This window comes from Silene latifolia, chromosome 7 (genome assembly GCF_048544455.1).
Source record: "Silene latifolia isolate original U9 population chromosome 7, ASM4854445v1, whole genome shotgun sequence".
Classification (NCBI taxonomy): Eukaryota; Viridiplantae; Streptophyta; class Magnoliopsida; order Caryophyllales; family Caryophyllaceae; genus Silene; species Silene latifolia.
Genome location: NC_133532.1, coordinates 34,655,703 through 34,679,464, shown reverse-complemented (window position 1 = coordinate 34,679,464; position 23,762 = coordinate 34,655,703). Strand labels below are relative to the sequence as shown.

Below are 23,762 nucleotides of genomic sequence, written 5' to 3'. Positions count from 1 at the left end.
CTTGTAACACTGTTTATAAATGTATGGCTAAGGTGCTATGTTCAAGGTTAAGCTGTGTTTTGCCTGATATCATCCACCCTTCTCAGAGTGCCTTTGTTGCAGGGAGGGATATTGTGGGCAACATTTTAATTTGCCAAGACCTCATCAAATTATATAATAGAAAGATTTGTTCCCCTAGAATCATGATAAAGATAGACCTTCAAAAGGCGTATGATTCTATTGAATGGAGTTTCTTACATGATATGCTAGTCCATCTCCAATTCCCTAAGACTAGCATTGATCTTATTATGCAATGTGTGTCTTCCCCTTCCTACTCCTTGGCTCTGAATGGGGTTTTTGGTTTTTTCAAAGGGAGAAGAGGGTTGAGGCAAGGGGACCCTCTTTCCCCCTTGCTGTTTACTATTTGTCTGGATTATTTGAGTAGACTGTTTTTGGAGTCTTTGCCGCAGTTCCCTGGGTTTAAATTCCACCCATTATGCAATAAACTCACTGAATCACTTGTGTTTTGCGATGATTTGTTGCTATTTATTTAGCAGAGTGATTTGTATTCTATTACTCTAATGATGAGGGCCTTCAAGATACTTTCTCTTTGGCGTCTGGACTCCACATGAACAAAGAGCAAATCCGTTTCTATTGTAATGGGGTGGGTGACATCTGGTAAAAGATATTGAGGCTCTTCTGGGTATGAAGAGAGGCGATCCCCTTTAAGTACCTGGGTGTCAAAGTAATGCCTAAAAGACTGGGGGTGCTTGATTGTCAGTGTTTAGTTGATAAGGTCACTGAGAGGATACAGAGAATAGGGGCTAAACAACTGTCATATGCAGGGAGAGTTGTCCTTATTTCTGCAGTGCTTAGTGCTCTCCATAGTTGTTGGGCAAGAATTTTCATGATCCCAAAACTTGTTCTAAAGAAGATTGACACTGTCTGTAGAACCTTCCTCTGGTATGGTACTGAGAACACAGAACGTCCTCATTTGGTAGCATGGAATCATATATGTCAACCGAAGAAAAAAGGAGGTCTTGGTTTTAAAAATCTCTATCAGTGGAACATTGCTCTCCTTGCCAAGTATGTGTGGTGGGTGGAGAAGAAAGCTGATCATTTGTGGGTCCGTTGGGTGCATGCTATTTATATAAAAGACAGGATATGGAAGGACTATGAGCCTTCTATAAGTTCTAGTTGGGCATGGAAACGCATTTGTGCTGTTAAGCACCAGCTAAAGCATCACATGTTTGATGATGATTGGAGGAGGAGTGATCAGGAGTACTCTGTACAGCTGGGCTATTCTTGGCTGGCAGAGGATGTTGTTGATGTTCCATGGTACCATTGGCTCAGAAATAGGATAATGCTCCCCAAGCATGAGTTCTTTATCTGGTTGGTTGCTCAAAACAGATTGCTCACTCAGGATAGATTGAGGAAGATGAATATTATTCCTGACAACTGTTGTTTTTTATGTGGAGCAGCTGAGGAAAACATAGATCATCTCTTTTTCCTGTGTCCATTCAGTCAGCATTGCAGGCAGCAGATTGCAGACTGGTTGGGGTCCCCTATCCCTGATCAGAATGTGATTTCTTGGTGGCTAGGGCATAGGGATAGGTCTTTGTTGCGAAAGCAAATTGTAGCAGCTTGTTTGGCACATGTAATGTAAAGCATATGGCAGGTGAGGAATAGGTGTCGGCTTGAAAATGTATTGACTTTGCCTGCTGTTGTTATAAAGCAGGTGAAGAAGCTTTTTCTTATGCAATTGAGAGCTAGTTGTGTTGGTTCCAGTATTAAGAGTGTGCAAGACTGGATAACACGACTAGAATGAGTCTTGTAATGAGCTAGAGATTGTTCTCTGGCAAATTTTTTTGGTTGTGCATTAATATAATCACTTGCATTTCCCAAAAAAAAAAAAAACTGATGCGCCTCTTCAAAGGAGCGCAGTACCTGCTGCGCCTCTTCGTGAGGCTGCCGCAGTTCCTGCTTCCTTTCTTCTTCCTTCGTTCTCTGTAATTCGTCTTCTTTATTCGTTTTCGTTTGTGTTCTTCAATTTCTTGATACAATAACATAATTATCTTGCATGTATATTATTTATGATTCATTAACGCATATAGGTCATTGACACGTCAGTCGCGTACCTGTCAAAAATAAACCAACTGGTTCCAACTAACTAATATAGCTAGGGAAGTCGGGTCGAATCCATAGAGAGGTAGGAATTTGTTTGCTAAACTAGGCTCGTCTAAGTAACCAATTTTGGGGGTTTTTTAGTTGTGAATTCTAAACTAACAGAGTAAGAGAAAGAGAAATAAAGGAAGAGGGTTTAACAGATAAAAGAGAACAGCTAAGACAAGCGGTTCACCACAATCGTCCGGTTGAGTAATCTAGGTCCCAGGTTAATGCAGCACAGTCTAAGGGGTAGTGAACGTCACCTTTCGGTCCTTAATTCACCCTAAAGCGTAAACAGTTTAACTTTCGCCCTCGCTGCAATACTCTATTGTTCGCTACTAGTCTCCCTCTTCCAACCTTTCGGTCCAGGTCAAGGTCCACCAAGAATAAGGGTCTAATTGCGTCGACTCAATTAGGCAATTACAGTTATATGTAGCATTTTAACAACAAAGACGGTACCGGTATTAACCTAGTGATTCGATTACTCTCCCTTCAAATCATGGGTCCCCTATAGTCTTAGCATAGGGATTTAGCTACTCATAATTATCAAGATAACAATAACAATAACCAAATAATTGAGATTAAACATGATGAGTAAACTAATTAATTGAACAATTAACAAGCAAGAGAGAAAAGGAATCTAAAAACAATAAATATGATAGCGAAATAATTCAAAATGATAATACCGAATCCAGTGGCAAGGTAAAGAGTAGAATTCCTAAAGGGAACAAAGTGAAAAAGTGAGAGATGAAATGTACGTCGTAAGAGAGATGGGAGTAACGTAGTGTTCCCTCAGTCTTATGTTGTAAAATGTTTAAAACCTAATCTATGGACTGATTAACAAAGCCCATAAAAGATTAGGCGGAAAAGGACTAAAAACACACGAAAACCTCTCGATCGAGTAAAGAGATCACTCGATCGAGCTCCAAGTAACTCGATCGAGCTAGGGCAACCTCTCGATCGAACACACGCTATTTGGTCCTCCTCGATCGACTCCTTCACTGGTCGATCGACCCGATCTTGAGTATGTAAAGCATTCGATCGAGCGACAAAGTACTCGATCGAGCTATATAGGCGCACCAGACTTGAATAACTTCCTTGACTCAAATTCATACGTCCTCCAAATGTAAGATTACTAAACTCCGGCTCCTTATTTCCCATGAATGCGTACAATTGGGACAATTAAGGCTCGATTTAGCTCCTCCTCGGTCAATTCCTGCAAATTACAATAAACGGACCAAAGTAGAATATTCGGGGTATTTGTAGCCGATGCTACATAAAAGCACGAAAAATGCGTGTAAAAATGAGGTGAAAACCTTATATAAAAGACACGCATCAAATCTCCCCAAACCAAACCTTTGCTTGTCCCCAAGCAAATATGAATGCAACTAAGGGTGAACAATAGAACGGGACCAACGCATCAGCTACAAATCATCCAATAGAACCAATTTTAATGCAACAAAATGACTAAGTGGCAACCGAAAAGTGCAAACGAGTTAAATTAATGTTTCAAGCTTACTGAACCGTCGACCTTGCAGGATTCAAAGATGTCGGACTCTCACGGGTCGCTCGTCACTCAAAATCAGGTACAAGGTGAGTATAAATGTGAAAGATAGGAAAAAGCAAGACACTCACCTAACTCAACCTATAAGAACATGCATGCAGTTAACATGAATAAAGTCTCTACAACCGTACATACGCATTCCAACCATACTAGTGACCAAGACACGTGCCGAGGACTTACATTTAGGTTAGTGAGGTAATGGGTAAGAAGGGGCTAAAATGAGTTTGGATATGAGAGGTTAATAGCTAGGCTAGCAACACGGATCCAAAAATAAACTGCATCCCAACTTCGTACTCATAACAGCAAGATGATACGGTGCAAAATTATGCACTAAACTCACAAACCAAAAGTCGTCAACTCCCCAGGAAATATAGATAAGGCATGGGAGTGTGAAACAATGTACAATTCTCATTTTTTTTTTCAATCTCTTTTCTTTTCTTTTGAATTTTTTCTCGTTTTCTGTCTCTTCTTTTTCACATTTTTCTGTTTTTTTTTCTTTTCTTTTTCGTTCTATTTTTTCACAATTCAACACACACATTTTTCTTTCTTTCCCTTCAATTCTTCCACCATCTTCTCGAAATCGGATGAAATAACCATATTGCAATAACATATTCCAAGAACTACTCGTTACTAGCTCAGCTAGGGTAGGAAATATTATAGAAAGTAGTTGATGGGCAAAAAGGCAATTTGGCTATGCGAGGCTCATGGGTAGAATGAAATAAGGGGGATTGCCTCTCCTAACACGTGTCACCATCCACAGACCGAATGCATACAGGTATTAAGAAGACTAGACTCATGCTTATGCAAATTGATGTTACATGTCTTAAAGAGAGGACTACACACATTCTAAATGAAACCGGTCATGAATGTCACCAGTTTAATAAGCTCTAACCTCAGAATGTTATTGTAGCTTGCCGACATAAAGAATCAAGTCTATTCGTTCAGACAAAAGAGAAACAAAAACTCGTGGATTATGCACATAGTCATGCCAACTAAAAGTCAAGAATATGCAAGGCTCAAATAAAGATTCAAAGTAGCGTCAATGTTCAAACGTTCCGACTCAATTTAAACATGAAAATTTGAAAAATTTTCTTGAATTTTATGATTTTTTTTTTTGGAATTAATTAAAACAACAATGCATGCGGAAATAAATAAATTAAAACAAGCAAAAATGCAAGAAACATGCAGACACAGATATGGGTGCATACCTCCCCAAACCAAACCGTACAATGCCCTCATTGTACCAAAAATAGGGAAGAAATGCAAACTGGAAGGAAAAGGAAGAGTGAAGTCGGAACTTACAAAACGTCAGATAGCGGGACCTCCCCAAACCGACCATGAACATGGGAGGTCAAAGAAAGTCAAACAGCGGCTTTGCAGACGTAAAAACAGCGGCTGGAAGTCATAGCTACTCGATCGAGCGCCGAATGCTCGATCGAGTGAACAGTGTATGGGAAGGGTTCGATCGAATGACAAACCACTCGATCGAGTAAGCCTTGTTATAGATGTGGTCGATCGAGGACAGCATCCTTCGATCGAGTAGTAGCCGCGTCAGAAAGTGCTCGATCGAGCTGTAAATCCTTTCGATCGAGTACTTTTAGCCTGCAAAGGATGCGTAAAAGCAAGGAAGCACAAAAATTGTCCATAAGCAGCGTCTAAATATTAACTTAAAGTTTAAAGGAAAGCAAATAAACGGGAAAACAAATAGTTCAACAAAGCACAAATAAAACTATCCGGGCCGCCTCCCGGAGAGCGCTGTTTAAGAGGTCCCGCACGACCTTTCTGATATCAAGTTACTGGCGCGTCGAGCTCGTCGAAGCGCAGGACTTCAACGCGGTTGTCCGCTTCACTCGCCTCATGGTAGTGCTTCACGTATTGGCCATTCACCTTGAATCTGCGGCCCTCGGAGTCTTCAAGTTCCACGGATCCAAACTTAGTGACTACTGTCACCGTATATGGACCATCCACCTGGACTTGACTTCCCAGAAACAGTCTCAAACGGGCATTAAACAAAGAACACCTTCCTCGCCCCCATGAAACTCCCGAGGTAGGATTCTCTTGTCATGCCATCTCTTCGTCTTTTCCTTGTAAATGCGTGAGTCATCATAGGCATTAAGCCTAAACTCCTCTAACTCATCAAGCTGCAAAAGACGATTCGACCACACGGTTTAGGATCATAATTAAGCTCACGGATTGCCCACCAGGCCTTACATTCCAGCTCAACGGGTAAGTGACACGATTTCCCATAAACTAACCTATAAGGTGATGCACCAATTGGTGTCTTAAAGGCGGTTCTATAAGCCCATAATGTGTCATCTAGCTTAAGACTCCATCCTTCCGTGATTTAGAAACTACCTTAGACAAGATCTCTTTCAACTCGCGATTAGAGACCTCAACCCGACCACTAGTTTGGGGATGATACCCCAAACCACGCCGGTGTTGGACACCGACTCTGACAAAGATGGAAGTGAGTTTCTTTTCCTTAAAATGCATCCCCCCGTCACTAATGACGACCCTAGGGACACCAAAGCGGGGGAATATGATCTTTTTGAACATTTTTATCACGGTCTTACCGTCACAATGGGGTGAAGCAATTGCCTCAACCCATTTCGACACATAGTCTACAGCTACCAAAATATACCTGTTACCTTTACTGGACGGGAACGGTCCTTGGAAATCAATGCCCCAGACATCGAAAACCTCAACCTCTAGGATGCCGTTTTGTGGCATCTCATGTCTCTTCGAAATATTCCCTGATCGTTGGCATGCATCACAAGTCAAACAAAAGACTTGGCGTCGCAAAACAAAGAAGGCCAAAAAACCAGAATGAAGTACCTTAGCCACCGTGCGCGATGGACCGGACCGTGTGACCACCATATAAGAAGAGGAGTGACCTTTCCAGACTATTTTGGTCTCCCACTGCGGAATACACCGTCAGTAGAGACCGTCTGCGCACATTCCTTAAACAAGTAAGGATCATCCCGTATAAAATCTTGCTTAGCGTTATACAGAAAACGCTTCTTTTGCTGATGAGAAAGGTCAGGCGGCAGCTTGCCACTGACAACGAAGTTAGCTATATCTGCATACCAGGGTTCCTGGTCAACAATAGACGATATAACAGCAATTAAAGTATCGTCAGGAAAAGAATCATCAATAGGGAGAGAATCTTCCCCTTCTTGTCGCATCAGCCGCGACAAGTGATCAGCTACAACGTTCTCAGCTCCTTTCTTATCCTTGATCTGCAAATCAAACTCCTGAAGAAGGAGTATCCATCTCAATAGCCGTGGTTTCGCCTCCTTCTTAGCAAGAAGATGCCTCAAAGCTGCATGGTCAGTAAAAAATGGTGACTTCGACCCAACTAAATAAGTACGAAACTTCTCTAAGGCATAAACTACAGCTAACAGCTCCTTCTCAGTGGTAGTGTACTTCACTTGAGCCTCATCTAGAGTTCGGCTCGCATAGTAAATAGCATTCAAGGCTTTGTCTTTCCTCTGGCCTAGCACTGCTCCTAGTGCATAGTCACTCGCGTCACACATGATCTCGAACGCAGCAAGTCCCGGTTGGGAGGTCAGTATGATCGGCGCGAGAACCAAGGCCTGCTTTAACTTTTTAAAAAGCAAGACAAGCATCGATGAACACAAAAGGGGCATCTTTAAGCAACAGTGTGTAAGTGGTTTAGCAATTTTGGAGAAATCCTTGATAAACCGGCGATAAAAGCCAGCGTGACCAAGGAAGCTCCTCACCCCCTTAACATTAACAGGAGGTGGTAATTGCTGAATCACTTCCACCTTTGCTTTGTCAACTTCTATTCCCCTATCAGAAACTAAGTGCCCTAGGACAACTCCCTCGTTGACCATAAAGTGGCACTTCTCCCGATTCAAACCAGGTTAACCTCAATACAAATGCAACACTTTCTCAAGGTTAGACAGACAATCGGAAAAATCACTCCCATATACACTAAAGTCATCCATAAAAACTTCCATGATAGACTCAATATACTCTGAAAATATCCCCATCATGCACCTTTGGAAGGTGGCGGGGGGTGCACAAACCAAAGGGCATTCTGCGATACGCAAAAACGCCCTTAGGACGGGTAAATGTAGTCTTGGCCGATCATCTGGGTGAATAGGGATCCGGAAGAACCACGAATACCCATCTAAATAGCAGAAAAATTTATGAGAAGCTAACCTTTCTACCATTTGATCAATAAAAGAAAGGGGAAGTGGTCTTTCTTGGTGGCGGCATTCACTATGTCTGTAGTCTATGCACATCCGCCAACCAGTCACTACTCGGGTAGGTATTAATTCATCTTTATCATTTTTAACTACGATTGTCCCTCCTTTCTTCTTCTCGGACTACATCTGGCTTACCCATCTAGAATTACCTACCGAATAGATAATACCGCATCCAGCGACTTCATTACCTCAGCCATCACAACATCCTGCATCTTCGATTCAAATACGCCCCCCGCCTGCAAGGTTTGTGATCCTCCTCCAGCTCTATCCTGTGCACACAAATATCGGGACTAATCCCCGTGATATCATCCAGTGAATAGCCCATTGCCTTCCTGTTTCTCTTAAGTACAGCTAACAGAGAGGTTAGCTGATCATCACTAAGCTTGGCACTGACAATGACAGGATACTGCTCTGTATCGTCTAGAAAAGCATATTTAAGATGAGATGGGAGAGGCTTACGTTCCGGTACCTTTACCTCAATGGAGCAAAGAGTGCTGATCATTTGTTCCACCTGCTTTCCCTCGCGCTCATCTAAATCATCAACAAGCAAATCCAATGCAGCGTCATCGTCCTCTGGGCTATCTGCACACTCATCAAAAAGCATGAGAGCTTCTAGCGGGTCCTTCATAAAAGAACCCGACCAGAAGTCATAAATAGACTCATCAATGATATCGACCGAATAACAAGTGTCCTCTATCATTGGGTGGGCTAAAAAATCTTGGGCAAACTGAATGTGATAGCGTCATCCCCTACGCAAGAGTCGACGCCCTTGTCGACATCAATGACGGCCCACTGTGTACAAAGGAACGGTCTTCCTAAAATAATTTGGGTCCGGGTGTCCTCAGCTATATCCAGAACAATGAAATCTACGGGGATGTAAAGCTTGCCTATCTTCACAGGCACATCCTCGTAGACACCTAAAGGTCTCCTAACAGATCTATCAGCCATCTGTAGGGTAATGTTAGTCACCTTGAAGTGACTCATCTTCAATTGCTTACAGACAAGGAGGGGCATGACACTGACGCTAGCACCTAAATCACAAAGTGCGTTATCAATAACCAAATTACCTATGACACAGGTAATAGAAAAGCTGCCCGGGTCTTTCATTTTTGGAGGGGCCTTATTTAACAGTAGGTTACTAGACTCTTCCATGAATGAAATCGTCTCAAATTCGCTCAAATTCCTCTTACGCGTAACGATATCCTTCATAAACTTAGCGTAAGTAGGAACCCGAGTGACAAGTTCGAGAAAGGAATAGTTACCCAAGGTTCTTCACGATGTCTACGAACTTACCGTCTCGCTGCTCGATCCTTGCGTCCTTGGACGACTTGGGAAGGGTACCCTGGTAGCAATGAGCGGTCCCGCAACCTTTCCTTTACCCTTATCAATGCGTGACGTCTCCACAATGAGGGGAAGATGACACGGTGGTAGTATCTTGGGTAGTAAATTGGAATTTCCGCCACTTACAAAGATCGGATCGAACACTTTCACCGGTCGATCGACCGTTTCTTCTTCAACATCACTCGATCGACTGTCTTGATGCTCGATCGAGTGTCTCCTTCAAAGATAGTCTCTCGATCGAGTGAATTGGAGTTCTTTATTTCTCGATCGACCGCTCATCATCACTTGATCGAGTGACTGGATGATTAGAGCTGCTCGATCGAGTGGATAAGTTGCTCGATCGAGTGGTGACTTCACACGCAGGAAGCATTTCCTGCAGGAACTCGTCTAAATCATCGTCTGAATCATCATTAGCTGCCAATATTTTGTCTTCTTCATGATGGAAGTTCATTGCACTGGCTGGGTCACAAATTGGAAAAAACTTGGCTTGATCCGTGGCCTGTGTCAACTGTGCGACTTGTTCCTTCAATTCTGATATGACTGAATCAGATTTCTGTGACATACTCAGCATAATGGACTTTAACTCGGCAATTTCTTCTCTTGAAGAGGGAGAAGCCGGTCGCGATACTGGCGTAGAAGGGGCGGCAACGCTCTTTATCTCTTCATATAGTTCAGAGAAAGGAACTCCCTGCTTGAACTTCTTATATGCAAGAGCGCGCTCCACACCTGCCGTGCATTCAAAAAGGTCGTGCCCTTCCTCGCCGCATCTACCACATGGCTCTGTGTGCTCTGTAATCGTAGGCATTTTGGCAAATAAACTACTGACCTGCAAAACTGATCAAAGCTTCGCCAAGAAAATGAGATCAATCTCAAGGAATAAATTCCTTGAGACGAGAGACAAACTTAATTAAAGCAACAAATATGCGCCACCTCCCCGGCAACGGCGCCAAAATTTGACACGTCGATCGCGTACCAAAAAAATAAACCAACTGGTTCCAACTAACTAATATAGCTAGGGAAGTCGGGTCGAATCCACAGAGAGGTAGGAATTTGTTTGCTAAACTAGGCTCGTCTAAGTAACCAATTTTGGGGGTTTTTTAGTTGTGAATTCTAAACTAACAGAGTAAGAGAAAGAGAAATAAAGGAAGAGGGTTTAACAGATAAAAGAGAACAGCTAAGACAAGCGGTTCACCACAATCGTCCGGTTGAGTAATCTAGGTCCCAGGTTAATGCAAACGACAGTCTAAGGGGTAGTGAACGTCACCTTTCGGTCCTTAATTCACCCTAAAGCGTAAACAGTTTAACTTTCGCCCTCGCTGCAATACTCTATTGTTCGCTACTAGTCTCCCTCTTCCAACCTTTCGGTCCAGGTCAAGGTCCACCAAGAATAAGGGTCTAATTGCGTCGACTCAATTAGGCAATTACAGTTATATGTAGCATTTTAACAACAAAGACGGTACCGGTATTAACCTAGTGATTCGATTACTCTCCCTTCAAATCATGGGTCCCCTATAGTCTTAGCATAGGGATTTAGCTACTCATAATTATCAAGATAACAATAAAAATAACCAAATAATTGAGATTAAACATGATGAGTAAACTAATTAATTGAACAATTAACAAGCAAGAGAGAAAAGGAATCTAAAAACAATAAATATGATAGCGAAATAATTCAAAATGATAATACCGAATCCAGTGGCAAGGTAAAGAGTAGAATTCCTAAGGGAACAGTGAAAAAGTGAGAGATGAAATGTACGTCGTAAGAGAGATGAGAGTAACGTAGTGTTCCCTCAGTCTTATGTTGTAAAATGTTTAAAACCTAATCTATGGACTGATTAACAAAGCCCATAAAAGATTAGGCGGAAAAGGACTAAAAACACACGAAAACCTCTCGATCGAGTAAAGAGATCACTCGATCGAGCTCCAAGTAACTCGATCGAGCTAGGGCAACCTCTCGATCGAACACTTTCCGCTGGTCCTCCTCGATCGACTCCTTCACCGGGTCGATCGACCAGTCTTGAGTATGTAAAGCATTCGATCGAGCAGCAAAGTACTCGATCGAGCTATATAGGCGCACCAGGACTTGAATAACTTCCTTGACTCAGCTCATACGTCCTCCAAATGTAAGATTCCTAAACTCCGGCTCCTTATTTCCCATGAATGCGTACAATTGGGACAATTAAGGCTCGATTTAGCTCCTCCTCGGTCAATTCCTGCAAATTACAATAAACGGACCAAAGTAGAATATTCGGGGGTATTTGTAGCCAGATGCTACATAAAAAGCACAGAAATGCGTGTAAAAATGAGGTGAAAACCTTATATAAAAGACACGCATCAGTCATCATTAGATCCGACTTAAATCCCTTATAATCCAATATTTGCGGGTTTTCGTCATTAAAATCAATCCGGGTTGTAGAAATCCGATTTGTTCATATTGAGTTTCTGGAATTCGATCTTTGATATATTTCCATCTGTTTATTATATTATTCATCGTTCATTCGTCATTAATTCGTCGTTAATTTGTCATATTCAATCTAGTTAGTTCACCCATGTCATTAATCAATCTCTCATTCATGTAAATAATCCATCTTAATTCCGTCTCATCCATGTTTTATTGCTTTTATGACTCATTCACATGTAATTAATGAATTAAATCACTTCCATCCGATTAAATATCGTAATCAATCCTTAAATTCACCAATTCAAATTAACGATTTGCAGTTCCGGCTTCACAGCCAGAACTCACCCTTGGAACAGACGCATCAACTGCTACGCCTCTTCCAAAGGGCGCAGTCCTGCTGCGCCTGTTCCAGGATGATTTCTGTCTCTGAACTCCGTGGTTGCTTGATCTGGTTTAATTAGTTTATGTATAATTAACTATTATCCGTATTATCGCCTACTGATCTGTTCGTTAATTCTTCCTTTTATTCTTTTTCTCAAATTATCCGTTTTAAAGGTATTTTCGACATAAATCGCTAAACCCGATGTAATTAATGTAATTTTCTTTATTGTAATTTTATTTATTGTATTCATCATATTTCTTGCATCATTTGTATGTCTTCACATGTAATTGAGCATTAAATCCTACTTCGACATTAATTGTATGCTAAATTAATTGTTCACCGACTTAGTCTAATCATCACATGTTAGGATCAAAACTTGGATGTTGCATTGCATGCATATAATCGACGATATATCGAGTATAAATGATGTCCCTAATCATTAGTAGAGGCCGCTATCGAGGCGGGCGGGATTAGGTGTTAGATCAAAAGAGCTTCCTAATACGTACCCTCACCCCTTACTCCAAATCTCTGTGAACATCCGTGTTCATTGGCATCCACGGGAGTCATTCTAGACATAGAATGCTAAGGGTAACGATTGCTTAATGTTCATGTCTCTACTTTGTGTCTTGACATGGCACGAGGTATTCGAACGGTTCCAATTCCCCATAAAAATTGGTGGCGACTCCACAAAATGCAAACGCATGTTCTCTCTCCCAAGCGCCCCCGTGGGCCCATTGTCATCAGTTTGGCGACTCCGCTGGGGATAATATACACACGTGTAGCCAAAAGGGTGAAACTTGAACAAGGTTAGGGAATAGTTTGTACAAGACAATCGTCATTTTTCATAACTCGGTCTTCCTAGATCGTTTCATTCGGCCTTCCTAGGCCCAACCCAACCCATTCGACCAATCGTCCCGTCTAAACGGTCCTAATTCTTATTTGGGCCTAAGGATGGATAGCGATTGACGTCAACCATACCATGATGCTTACTCCTGTTTGTATCAAGGGCTTTCACTACTTGAGGAAATGGACTAGGAATCGGCCTTACTCTTGTTTGGTACGAGCCTCTCCACAGACTTCGGGTTAGATTGTTCGGTATGGCAACCCACCCTTTAAACCAAAACCCTTTTAAATACACTCAGCATCCCGTTATAATGCCTGTATAAAAGCTTGTACCATATGTGATCACCGTTTCTAAACGAAGCTATGACGAATTTTGTGAAAACCAAAACCTCTTTCAAAATGTAAAATTTTCGAAATAGGCCAATATTAGCGCAAAACCAGTCAAAACTCTGTCCAAAATGTCGAGTCAAAATTCAGGCCTAAAACCCATTTCAAAACCAAATACAAAGTCCAAAAAAAAAAACGCAAAAACAAAAAAAAAAGTCGAAAAAAAAACGTAAAAAAAATGTTTTAATCAAAAAATATTTTTCAAACCATGTAAATGTAAATATGTAAATTCAATTGGGCTAAGTTAGAGTCAGAATTCAAACCGACTATGTCCTAGTCGGAACTCTGTCAAGTCATAAACCCGTCTCTCTTTACATTTTGGGTCTTTTCAAATTTCACGTCAAGTCCTAAGGCGTCACGCCGTCATTTTGGACCCCCTACCCCAATTCAGTTAGGAGCTAAACATTTCTACACCTAGTCTCACACACTCGAGGCTAACAAATCGAGTCATTCCCATATCCGTTTCTTGAATTCTCCTAATGACACGTTCGGGACACACATACCCAAACCTTGAGTCAAGTCTATCTTAAAACAACACAAATTAGAATTAACATGTGTCATCAATCCCGTCAATAAGGTCAATCATATGAGGGTCACTCCGTCAAAGTCAACACTCGAGTCTAAAGGTTAAGGTCAAAACACCATGAGTCCAAACACGAGAGGTCACTCACGACATTTCCTTGATTCACAAATCAAGAGTCTAGTCATCGCGTCTCGTTGTATGTCCTTTGTTTGTTGCTCTAGTATGCGTGATCCCATGTCAAATCAAGTTGTAATGCGCATCATTTTCTTCTCGGTAGGAATTCCGCAATTTCCTATGAAAGTGTTCAAGAACGTTTATCTGTCGACGTCAAGGGACTAAGTGCTGCAATCATTAAGCTTCAGGCCACCATCGAAGACTTGAGCGCTCGTGTCATCAATATGGAAAACAAGATAGATATGATGAAACCTTTGCCATCTTCTCATACCCCAAGGCCAGGGCATAGCTTCAACACGACTCACTCATCTAAGGAGGCCAATGAAGGAAAGCGAGTTAACCTCTTGCAAACTCCACCCAGAAGTAGCTCTACAAAGACTGATTTCCCAAGGAAAACTTCATCCAATTGGTCCAACCCCAGACCCTGAAAAGATATTCCCTAGATGGAAGGGCAATTCATATTGTCAGTACCATCAAGGTAGGGGACACGATACGGAGGAATGCTTTTGTCTAAAGCATATTATTCAGGATATGATCAAGGATGGCAAGCTTCCTGTGCCACCTCCCGCCAAGAAATCCAAGAAGACCGACCCTCTTGGGTCTAATATCATTAAACATGACCATGAAGACTCATTCCTAGACTGTTCTCACCTCCTCGCTCCTCATGATAGCAAATAAATCTATGTCCTCGAAGACGAAGATATCCAAAGTGGAATGCTCATGCTTTCCATGGCCTTCGACAACAAATTTTCAAAAATAGAGGGAGCTATTGATAGCTTAAACTCTCGACTTTCCAACATAGAAAACCAGTTTGCTGAAATGGATAAGAAGCTCGAGACCCAACCTCTCAAGATGAAAAGTGTCCAAACAAACCCTCAACTTGACAGTCCTAAGGAGAAAGCAACAAATAGACAATCTATTCTTAGTTCTTCTCATCTGGGAATCAAAATCAACAAAGGCAACCTCATGGATCCTTCGTCAAAGAAACCTAACAACCCTCCGAGGTCATTTACAAAGGCTTCCGAAAATAAGGGCACACCTCCTAGGAAATTTACCAACATTGGTATTAGATACGCCGATGCCTTTCAGAGACTCATGGAACAACGAATGTTAAAGCCTATCGGTTCTACACCTGACCCAGAGAAGAAGTCTAAGTTCTGGGATGAGAATGCCTATTGCAAATACCATAGAGGCAAAGGGCATGATACAGAGAAAAGTTACAAATTAAAAAACGTCATTCAGGATATGATCGAAAGCGGGAGGTTGTCCCTCTCAACCTTTAACCCATAAGGTAGCTTAGGCGATCCTCATGGATATGCAACTTATCAGGAAACTTTTCTTGACTATTATCCTTTCAGTGTTCCCAATGATGAGGACGAGGTGCTCAAATGGGTGAATGCTCAAAGCCGGATGTCGAAGCCAGTTGTTGGAAAATAAAATGTTCAAGCATGGGCCGATGATTACGAGTCTAGATCTAAGATTGAGTCAAAGTCCGGGTCCGAGTCCGAGTCTTAGGTTTTCTACCTCATATTTGTTCTAGTGTCTTTCTCCATTTTCATTTCTAGTGGCAATCTGGGGGCTGTCCCACAAGTCACATGTCTTCTCGAGTCTATGTTAAATACATTTATGATTCATTTCAATAAAAATACACTTTTCATCCACATATTCTTTCCTATCTCTTCCTCTACCATTTCCTGTGACAACAAGATTTGATTTGAGACATTTTAAAACGAACAACAAAAACCACACGTTCCAAGTCGATGTGAGTGCACTTATATGATGTTCCATTCCAAGTTGTAGAGGACCTAAAACTCCGTGTTTTTTCTTACCTATTCCATGTCTGGCAATAGAAACCACAATATAACCCTAGTCTAGGACGAGCATATCTCAAGAGATTCTAGGACGAATCCAGACCATCTCCCTTGTTGACAATCCATGACGGAAGGCAAGCCCATTCCCCACAATAAACAACCCGTGTTACTAAGGACCAACCCATTTCACACCAAAGGTGCTAGTCTAACCCAAATCCATGGTAGCAAGTCCATCCAAGACGATACGAGTCATGATAAAAGACAAAGGCTCAATCAAGAGGAATGACCAAGATCAATATCCAAAGCCGTAGTTGTGCCTATAGCCCAAGACAAAAGAGTCAAAAGAAGAAAGCTCGATCAAGCAAGTCAATACCCAAAGTCAAAGTTGTCTTCAAAACCCGAATCAAAAATCTGAGCAAGAAGCCGAGATATATTCTAGACCAAGAATCTGAATCTGAATCAAGAACAAGTCTGAAATCAAATGCTGAACAGAATACTGCTGAAGTCTATATAGAATCAAGACATCGATGAAGATGGTCAGTTAGCACCCTCACTTAGCCTTTCACACATCACACACCCTAAGTCCTTCTCGAGACCGTTACCGGGGAGATAGTTAGGAATTTTGAGAATCCTCTCAAGCTCGTCAAGTATACCCATCCTTTAGGGCCAAGACATGGAAACTTGATCCCACGTCATTTTAACCTACCTTTATGTGCTCAGGCTACATCAAGTCAAGAGACTCCATTTCCAAGCCACATTACAAGCCGTAACCCCATAAAGCCTTAACTCCACAAAATCAAGCTCCAGAGATTTGTTCATCAAAGCCTCTTATTACCGAGCTCCACATTCCAAATATCCAATCCAGTTTCACCTTGACCCAGACACGGAGTCTTCGAATACATTGCTACCCAGAACGGGATATACCCATATTATCCTTAGGGTCCACTATGTGTGCTCACATAACAAGGAATTTTTTACAAAATAAGTTATACCTCTTTGGTTTATGATCAGAGGGAGTTATCTCAAATCGATTCCTCGAGTCACCAAAGGAATATTACCCTTGTGACCCCTGCACTTTAAGGTCCTAACAACATAGATTAGGCACACACTTGAAATACGAGCATGGTTTGATTTCACCTTTTCAGGTGGATACGTAGGCAGTCCTTTCTTACACAAGAAGGATACAACCACAACACCCAAACAAAATTAACCAAAACTCAGAACTACGATCTGGTTTGATTTCACTCCACGTGAATACGTAGGCAGCCCTCAAGGACACAACCATCCCAACTTTCCACCTCAATTATCAACCATTCCAATTAACATCCCTTCCACAACCAACACCTCTATACTGGGGGCTCCTTATTGTCGCCCAGTCTCCTTTTTACCAAAAATCTAGAATCATCTTCACATCCGGGGGGCTTCTCTTCCAAGATGCCACCCTTCCTTTATTCCTCTAAGTCTAGCTAGTACTCGGTCCGGATAATGACACAGGTCTTAGATCAATTCTCCAAGTCTTCGTGCCTCAAGAGAGGTCTCTTTTACAGCAAGCGGCGGCAAAAGATGCCCAAATAGACAGCTGATCCATGGCTCATGCCTTGCCTTTATATGCCCCCATCTTTCTTGCAATTCTTATACCTTGGGAATCGATATGCGTTGTCAGCCACACTTGGCTAGGGGTTGCGCATACTTAAGTAAAGTCTGTCAATGTTATCCCTGTGTCGCGTCAAACCTAAGTTATTATCGCGTCAGTCAAACCTAAGTCTATATTTCACGTCCGCATAAGGTCTATGTCGCGTCAGTCTCGTGTCTAAAGCCCATTTGAATATGCATAACGCATTACAAACGACAAACTTCTTTGAACAAGTTTTAAACAACTTTTATAAAGAAATAACTTTTGCAAAGCCTATGTGTTTCCTCATTCGAGGTCCATGTGATAATCGCTTACGTGCATATATTAGATTGTATTCTTGTGTGGCTACTAACCATGCAGGTAAGTGTCAGAAGCAGTACTTCATCAAGACCTCACTTGCCACAACGAGCGAATACTATTTGACAGGTGTTTCGACACACCTCTATTCTGTTCCCCCAACGAGAGTACACGGACAGACATTCCCTCTCGAGACATGGAGATCAGTTCCCCAGATTTATTCCCCAACGAGAGTTTGCTTGAGAACAGAGACAGGCAGATTCCCTAGAGTCATCACCCAACGGGAGTTTGCTTGAGAACAGAGACAGGCAGATTCCCTAGAGTCATCACCCAACGAGAGTTTGCTTGAGGACAGAGACAGGCAGATTCCCTAGAATCATCGTTTTATTCCCTAGCGAGAGTTTGCTTGAGGATAGAGACAGGCAGATTCCCCAAAATCATTGTTTTATTCCCCAGTGAGAATTTGCTTGAGGACAGAGACAGGCAGATACCCCCATGCGATCCTTCATCCCTTTAGGTAACCCTATTCAGAATAAACCTTCATATCTTTTAGGTAACCCTTTTCAGGATAAACCCTTCAGATCTTTCAGAAAATTACCTTAATCTTTCAGACAACCCTTTAGATACCCTTTAGGATAATCCTTTCAGTAACCTTCAGATAATCCTTTATTTCTTCAGACACTTCAGGATAATCCTTTCAGTAGCCTTTAGATAACCCCTTTTCAGTTAAGTCCCCTTTCAGTTCTTTAGAGAGAGTTATCCTTCAGCCTTTCCTTTAGTGAGAGATATCCTTCCGAGTTAGCCTTTAGAAGTGTTAAGAAGTTTCTTCAGAATCCCTGTGACCCCTAATGCCTTCAGACACCAAGTTATCTTTAGATCAAAGAGTTTTGCCGAAGCGCCTTCAGTCCCGTTTCACCCAGGGGTATCTCAGGTATAGTCTCTTCTTATGGCTGGCGAGCCTCCTTACGTAGTCTAATGGACTTTAAACGACCCTCCCCGATAGTCGACAGACTCTAAAATGTTCCCGACGACAGGTCCTTGGCTCAGACCCCTTGAGAAGCCTCGCGTCGCCATAGTCGTCAGGTTGTAATCTTCGATTGACCTGATGGCTATACTTTGACTTTCACCTTGTCCAAGCCTCAGTCAAAGTGGGGGCTATGTAGACACCTCGTTTCTGCACCTCCCGCAAACCACCCGGTGATGATTGGGCCGCATGTTTGGTACGCGGAATGATTTGTGACAGTTCGTAAGTTTATCGTCAAGTGATTGCTCAAACACTGATGTCTACCTCTTAGTTGTCATCTACGTGCCGATACGGTCGTTTTGACAGTAATTAGAGTACATTTGGAGTCCGGGCCTAAAACCGTCTTCATTTTCTGATAACCGCTAAATCCCGAGTCAGAATGTTCAGGAATGTTCCGGATATTTCTATTCCATATTTTAAAAAATATTTCACAATCTTTATTCTTTGGTAAACAATTTCCCGTAATATTCATACAAAATATTAAGGAAAACCAAATTATCCCGTTATTCCATAACTTAAACACGGAAATCTTTCTTCCGCAGGAGGAAACCACTTGGGAACAGACGCAGCAGGTGCTCCGCCTCTTCGAAGAGACGCAGTGACTGCTGCGCCTCTTCCCAGGTCCTTTTCTGCATATTTTTCGTATCTTTTTCATATCTTTCCGAGATTCACTTCCAAAGTTTCTCCGAAAACCCTATTCCTTCACGTGATTAGTATACATAGGAGCCTTCGCTCCTCATATTTCTCACGCGAGTGTCCGCCCTTCTCTTCTCCCTTTGCATTCTAGACCTTTGTTCTTACTTTTTGGCGTCTACGTGCTTGAACATTCGACCACGTAAGCTCGGATCCTTCTGAGTACCAGCCTCGTTTGCATGACCGACCAATTTGACCAACTCCACGATCAATCAACTTAATTAATTTAATCGTTTTCCTCCTACGAGGGCACTTTCGTCTACATTCGAGTCGAGCATCACTAATCGTAAACTTAGTTCATCTCATTTCGTCAAACATGTAAGTCTGAGGGTGTAAATCTCTCTTTTATTATTGTTCTTTATCTTTTTGTAATCATTAATGTAAGATTTATGTCGAAAATACTTATTAAAACCGATTTATAAAACCTCGTTTAAAACCCTTTTTGCGGATTGGCAGAAGACAAACCGTCGAGAAAGGACGCAGCAACTGCTGCGCCTCTTCGAAGGAGCGCAGTACCTGCTGCGCCTCTTCGTGAGGCTGCCGCAGTTCCTGCTTCCTTTCTTCTTCCTTCGTCCTCTATAATTCGTCTTCTTTATTCGTTTTCGTTTGTGTTCTTCAATTTCTTGATACGATAACATAATTATCTTGCATGTATATTATTTATGATTCATTAACAGATATCGTTCATCATTAAATCCGACTTAAATCCCTTATAATCCAATATTTGCGGGTTTTCGTCATTAAAATCAATCCGGGTTGTAGAAATCCGATTTGTTCATATTGAGTTTCTGGAATTCGATCTTTGATATATTTCCATCTGTTTATTATATTATTCATCGTTCATTCGTCATTAATTCGTCGTTAATTTGTCATATTCAATCTAGTTAGTTCACCCATGTCATTAATCAATCTCTCATTCATGTAAATAATCCATCTTAATTCCGTTTCATCCATGTTTTATTGCTTTTATGACTCATTCACATGTAATTAATGAATTAAATCACTTCCATCCGAGTAAATATCGTAATCAATCCTTAAATTCACCAATTCAAATTAACGATTTGCAGTTCCGGCTTCACAGCCAGAACTCACCCTTGGAACAGACGCAGCAACTGCTGCGCCTCTTCCAAAGGGTGCAGTCCTGCTGCGCCTGTTCCAGGATGATTTCCTTCTCTGAACTCCGTGGTTGCTTGATCTGGTTTAATTAGTTTATGTATAATTAACTATTATCCGTATTATCGCCTACTGATCTGTTCGTTAATTCTTCCTTTTATTCTTTTTCTCAAATTATCCGTTTTAAAGGTATTTTCGACATAAATCGCTAAACCCGATGTAATTAATGTAATTTTCTTTATTGTAATTTTATTTATTGTATTCATCATATTTCTTGCATCATTTGTATGTCTTCACATGTAATTGAGCATTAAATCCTACTTCGACATTAATTGTATGCTAAATTAATTGTTCACCGACTTAGTCTAATCTTCACATGTTAGGATCAAAACTTGGATGTTGCATTGCATGCATATAATCGACGATATATCGAGTATATATGATGTCCCTAATCATTAGTAGAGGCCGCTATCGAGGCGGGCGGGATTAGGTGTTCGATCAAAAGAGCTTTCTAATACGTACCCTCACCCCTTACTCCAGATCTCTGTGAACATCCGTGTTCATTGGCATCCACGAGAGTCATTCTAGACATAGAATGCTAAGGGTAACGATTGCTTAGTGTTCATGTCTCTACTTTGTGTCTTGACATGGCACGAGGTATTCGAACGGTTCCAATTTCCCATAAAAATTGGTGGCGACTCCACAAAATGCAAACGCTTGTTCTCTCTCCCAAGCGCCCCCGTGGGCCCATTGTCCACAGTTCTAGGCAATAAAGAATAATGAGAGATATTTACAATGGAAATTGAGTACACTTGCAATCATGAGATGTGCAAGAAGGATGAATCCCGCACACTGTGAAAACAGTGGGAGCTATTCTAAGGCTAGAGGGACTATGTCTAGATTGGATCTAGACACGTACTCAGAAAGTTTTGTAATGCAAATGTATACAATACAAAGGAAAACGAGTATGTAGTAAGGTTAAGTAAGGTACAAGAAGTTGATAATACCTACTAACCAAAGCCTTCTCATAGGCTTAACATGATGAGTCATGTCATTTCAATTGGATTGAGATGAACAACTACATATAAGATGAATATTGATTAAAAATAATATGAAGTAGTAATCAGGTATTGACTATTCATATGTGATAATCACATTTGTCGTTCGAGTTTTTAAATCTGAAAACTCCTTTTATATAATTTGTTACATCCAAACGAGTTGTAGAGACAATATTGAACCCCGTTTAAGTGAACCCGGATTAACATGGTATTCGCCCATAGTCACTTTTATGAGGTGACGTCTCGAAGTGACTAGAGTGTGATGCGATTGATGGCAAGTTCAAGTGCCATAGAGTCATGTGAGATGACTAGTCGATCACATAGGCAGACTGTAAGGAACACTTTGTCGGGCCTTATAACCGCTTATAGAGTTCTGGCAAATTTATATAGCCTGGTCGTGGCGAGAGCTACTATAGTATTCTAATAAGTCGATTCTTTTGACTAAAGACTGTTCGCCTAAGGTGGCACAGTTTCAGATTAACTTTGATTTGTGTTACTACGACCTTCGTAAATGGGGTCAAATGGGCATATTTTGGGTTATGATGGCTGTGGCTAGTCGAAGGGAATAGTGCGATAGGAATTGTCCACCCCCTTGTCAGGGTTAAAACAATATCTCAGGGCCACTCGAGGAATAATGAACTGGAAATGCGTGGCCACGCTCGGAAGGTATCTATGGTAGATAATTCCGGTCAAATCAGTTATTCTCCAGATCGAGGAAACCACTCTAGATATGATCACTTGCAAGTACGACCTGAAAGACACCTTGCATTGAGTGGGAGATAGTAATGGGACAAGAGAATTGGTGACGCACACTTGTCGAGGACAAGTGGGAGATTGTTGGAGTGTCCCCGACAATAATGCGATCACAATTGTCGATCATGATGATAACATGTTTAAATCTCATTTTTAAGAATACGTAAGGGATGATTCATTTTATAGTCAACTGATCAACATTAATCGGTAACGATTGGCTTGCTAGAGTTTGACGTTACTGTCGTGGGACGGTGGTGGTCAGCTGATCCCTTAAGGTCACACCTAAAGATGATGCCCTAATCTGTAAAGTTGATTAATTGTATGACGATACAAGTTAATCAATTCCTTAAAATTGAACAATTCAATTTGTGAGAGAGAATAATTATCTTATTGTAATGGGATTAAATAAGATTTATTTTAGTAATAAAATGCTTTGTTACTAAAATTGTTTATTGTTTGAGAAACAATAGAGATAAGAATGAATGGTTAATTATAATTACAAGATGTTGTGAATTATAATTATATGGCCCATTTTATTTATGTGATCAAGTATCACTAGTCAATTTGTTGTATGTAATTTAATTAATTCATGAAATGATATTTATGTGATAAATATGCATTAAATTAATTAATAACATGTATCATACTACATGTGACATATTGTGTGACAAATGACAAATTGACAAAATAAAATGGTAGTCCATTTTATGTATATGGACCGAAAATGGAGGGTGTGTTAGTGGGTTATGGTTGTTTTTATTTTATTTGATAAAATGACATAATGATGCCTACCTACAACTAGTCTTACACCTACTCTTACACATCTTACACATCTATTTCTTATGAAGACAAAAAGGAGAAAGTAAGATGCCCTATATTGGACTACTCCAACCGTCCACCCTCCATTAATCTTAAGACAATTTTATTCTCTCATTATTATTCAATCACATGCATCATTTACTTATGCATATTTTCTCTTTTCTCTTCCATCTTTCTCATAAACTTGAGAAATGATGATCCAAATTGTTCAATCACATTACTAATATTATTAATGTAATATATGAGTATTAGTAATCAATTTTAAGGTAACCTACTAAACAAATATCTAGCACATATTATTTAGTAGTGATAAGGGATAATCTTGGGTGCAATCAGGAGGAGTGGCTTCTATACTTGAAGTCTTTGGAGGATCATCCTATTACTCATCATAGCTCAAGAACAAGTGAAGGTAGGAGACCTTACTTGTGCCCATAAACCGAAATATTCAATGTAAGGAACTGGTTTTCCTCTACACTTATTTATATGTCTTGCATGCATAAGATCATTAAGTTTTTATGACTAAAACTTTAAACTAAAATATGTGATATTCAAAATATGATTTCTAA

At 40.9% G+C, this 23,762-nt stretch overlaps 1 protein-coding gene across 1 annotated transcript; it reads left to right on the top strand.

The window, feature by feature from the left end:
* The first annotated feature begins 727 nt into the window (after positions 1-727).
* On the top strand, positions 728-1,807 carry LOC141589944 (uncharacterized). Its single transcript, XM_074410564.1, has 2 exons — positions 728-1,636; positions 1,718-1,807. Exons 1-2 carry the CDS (start codon positions 728-730, stop codon positions 1,805-1,807), a joined length of 999 nt encoding a protein of 332 aa, XP_074266665.1.
* The last annotated feature ends 21,955 nt before the right edge of the window (positions 1,808-23,762 follow it).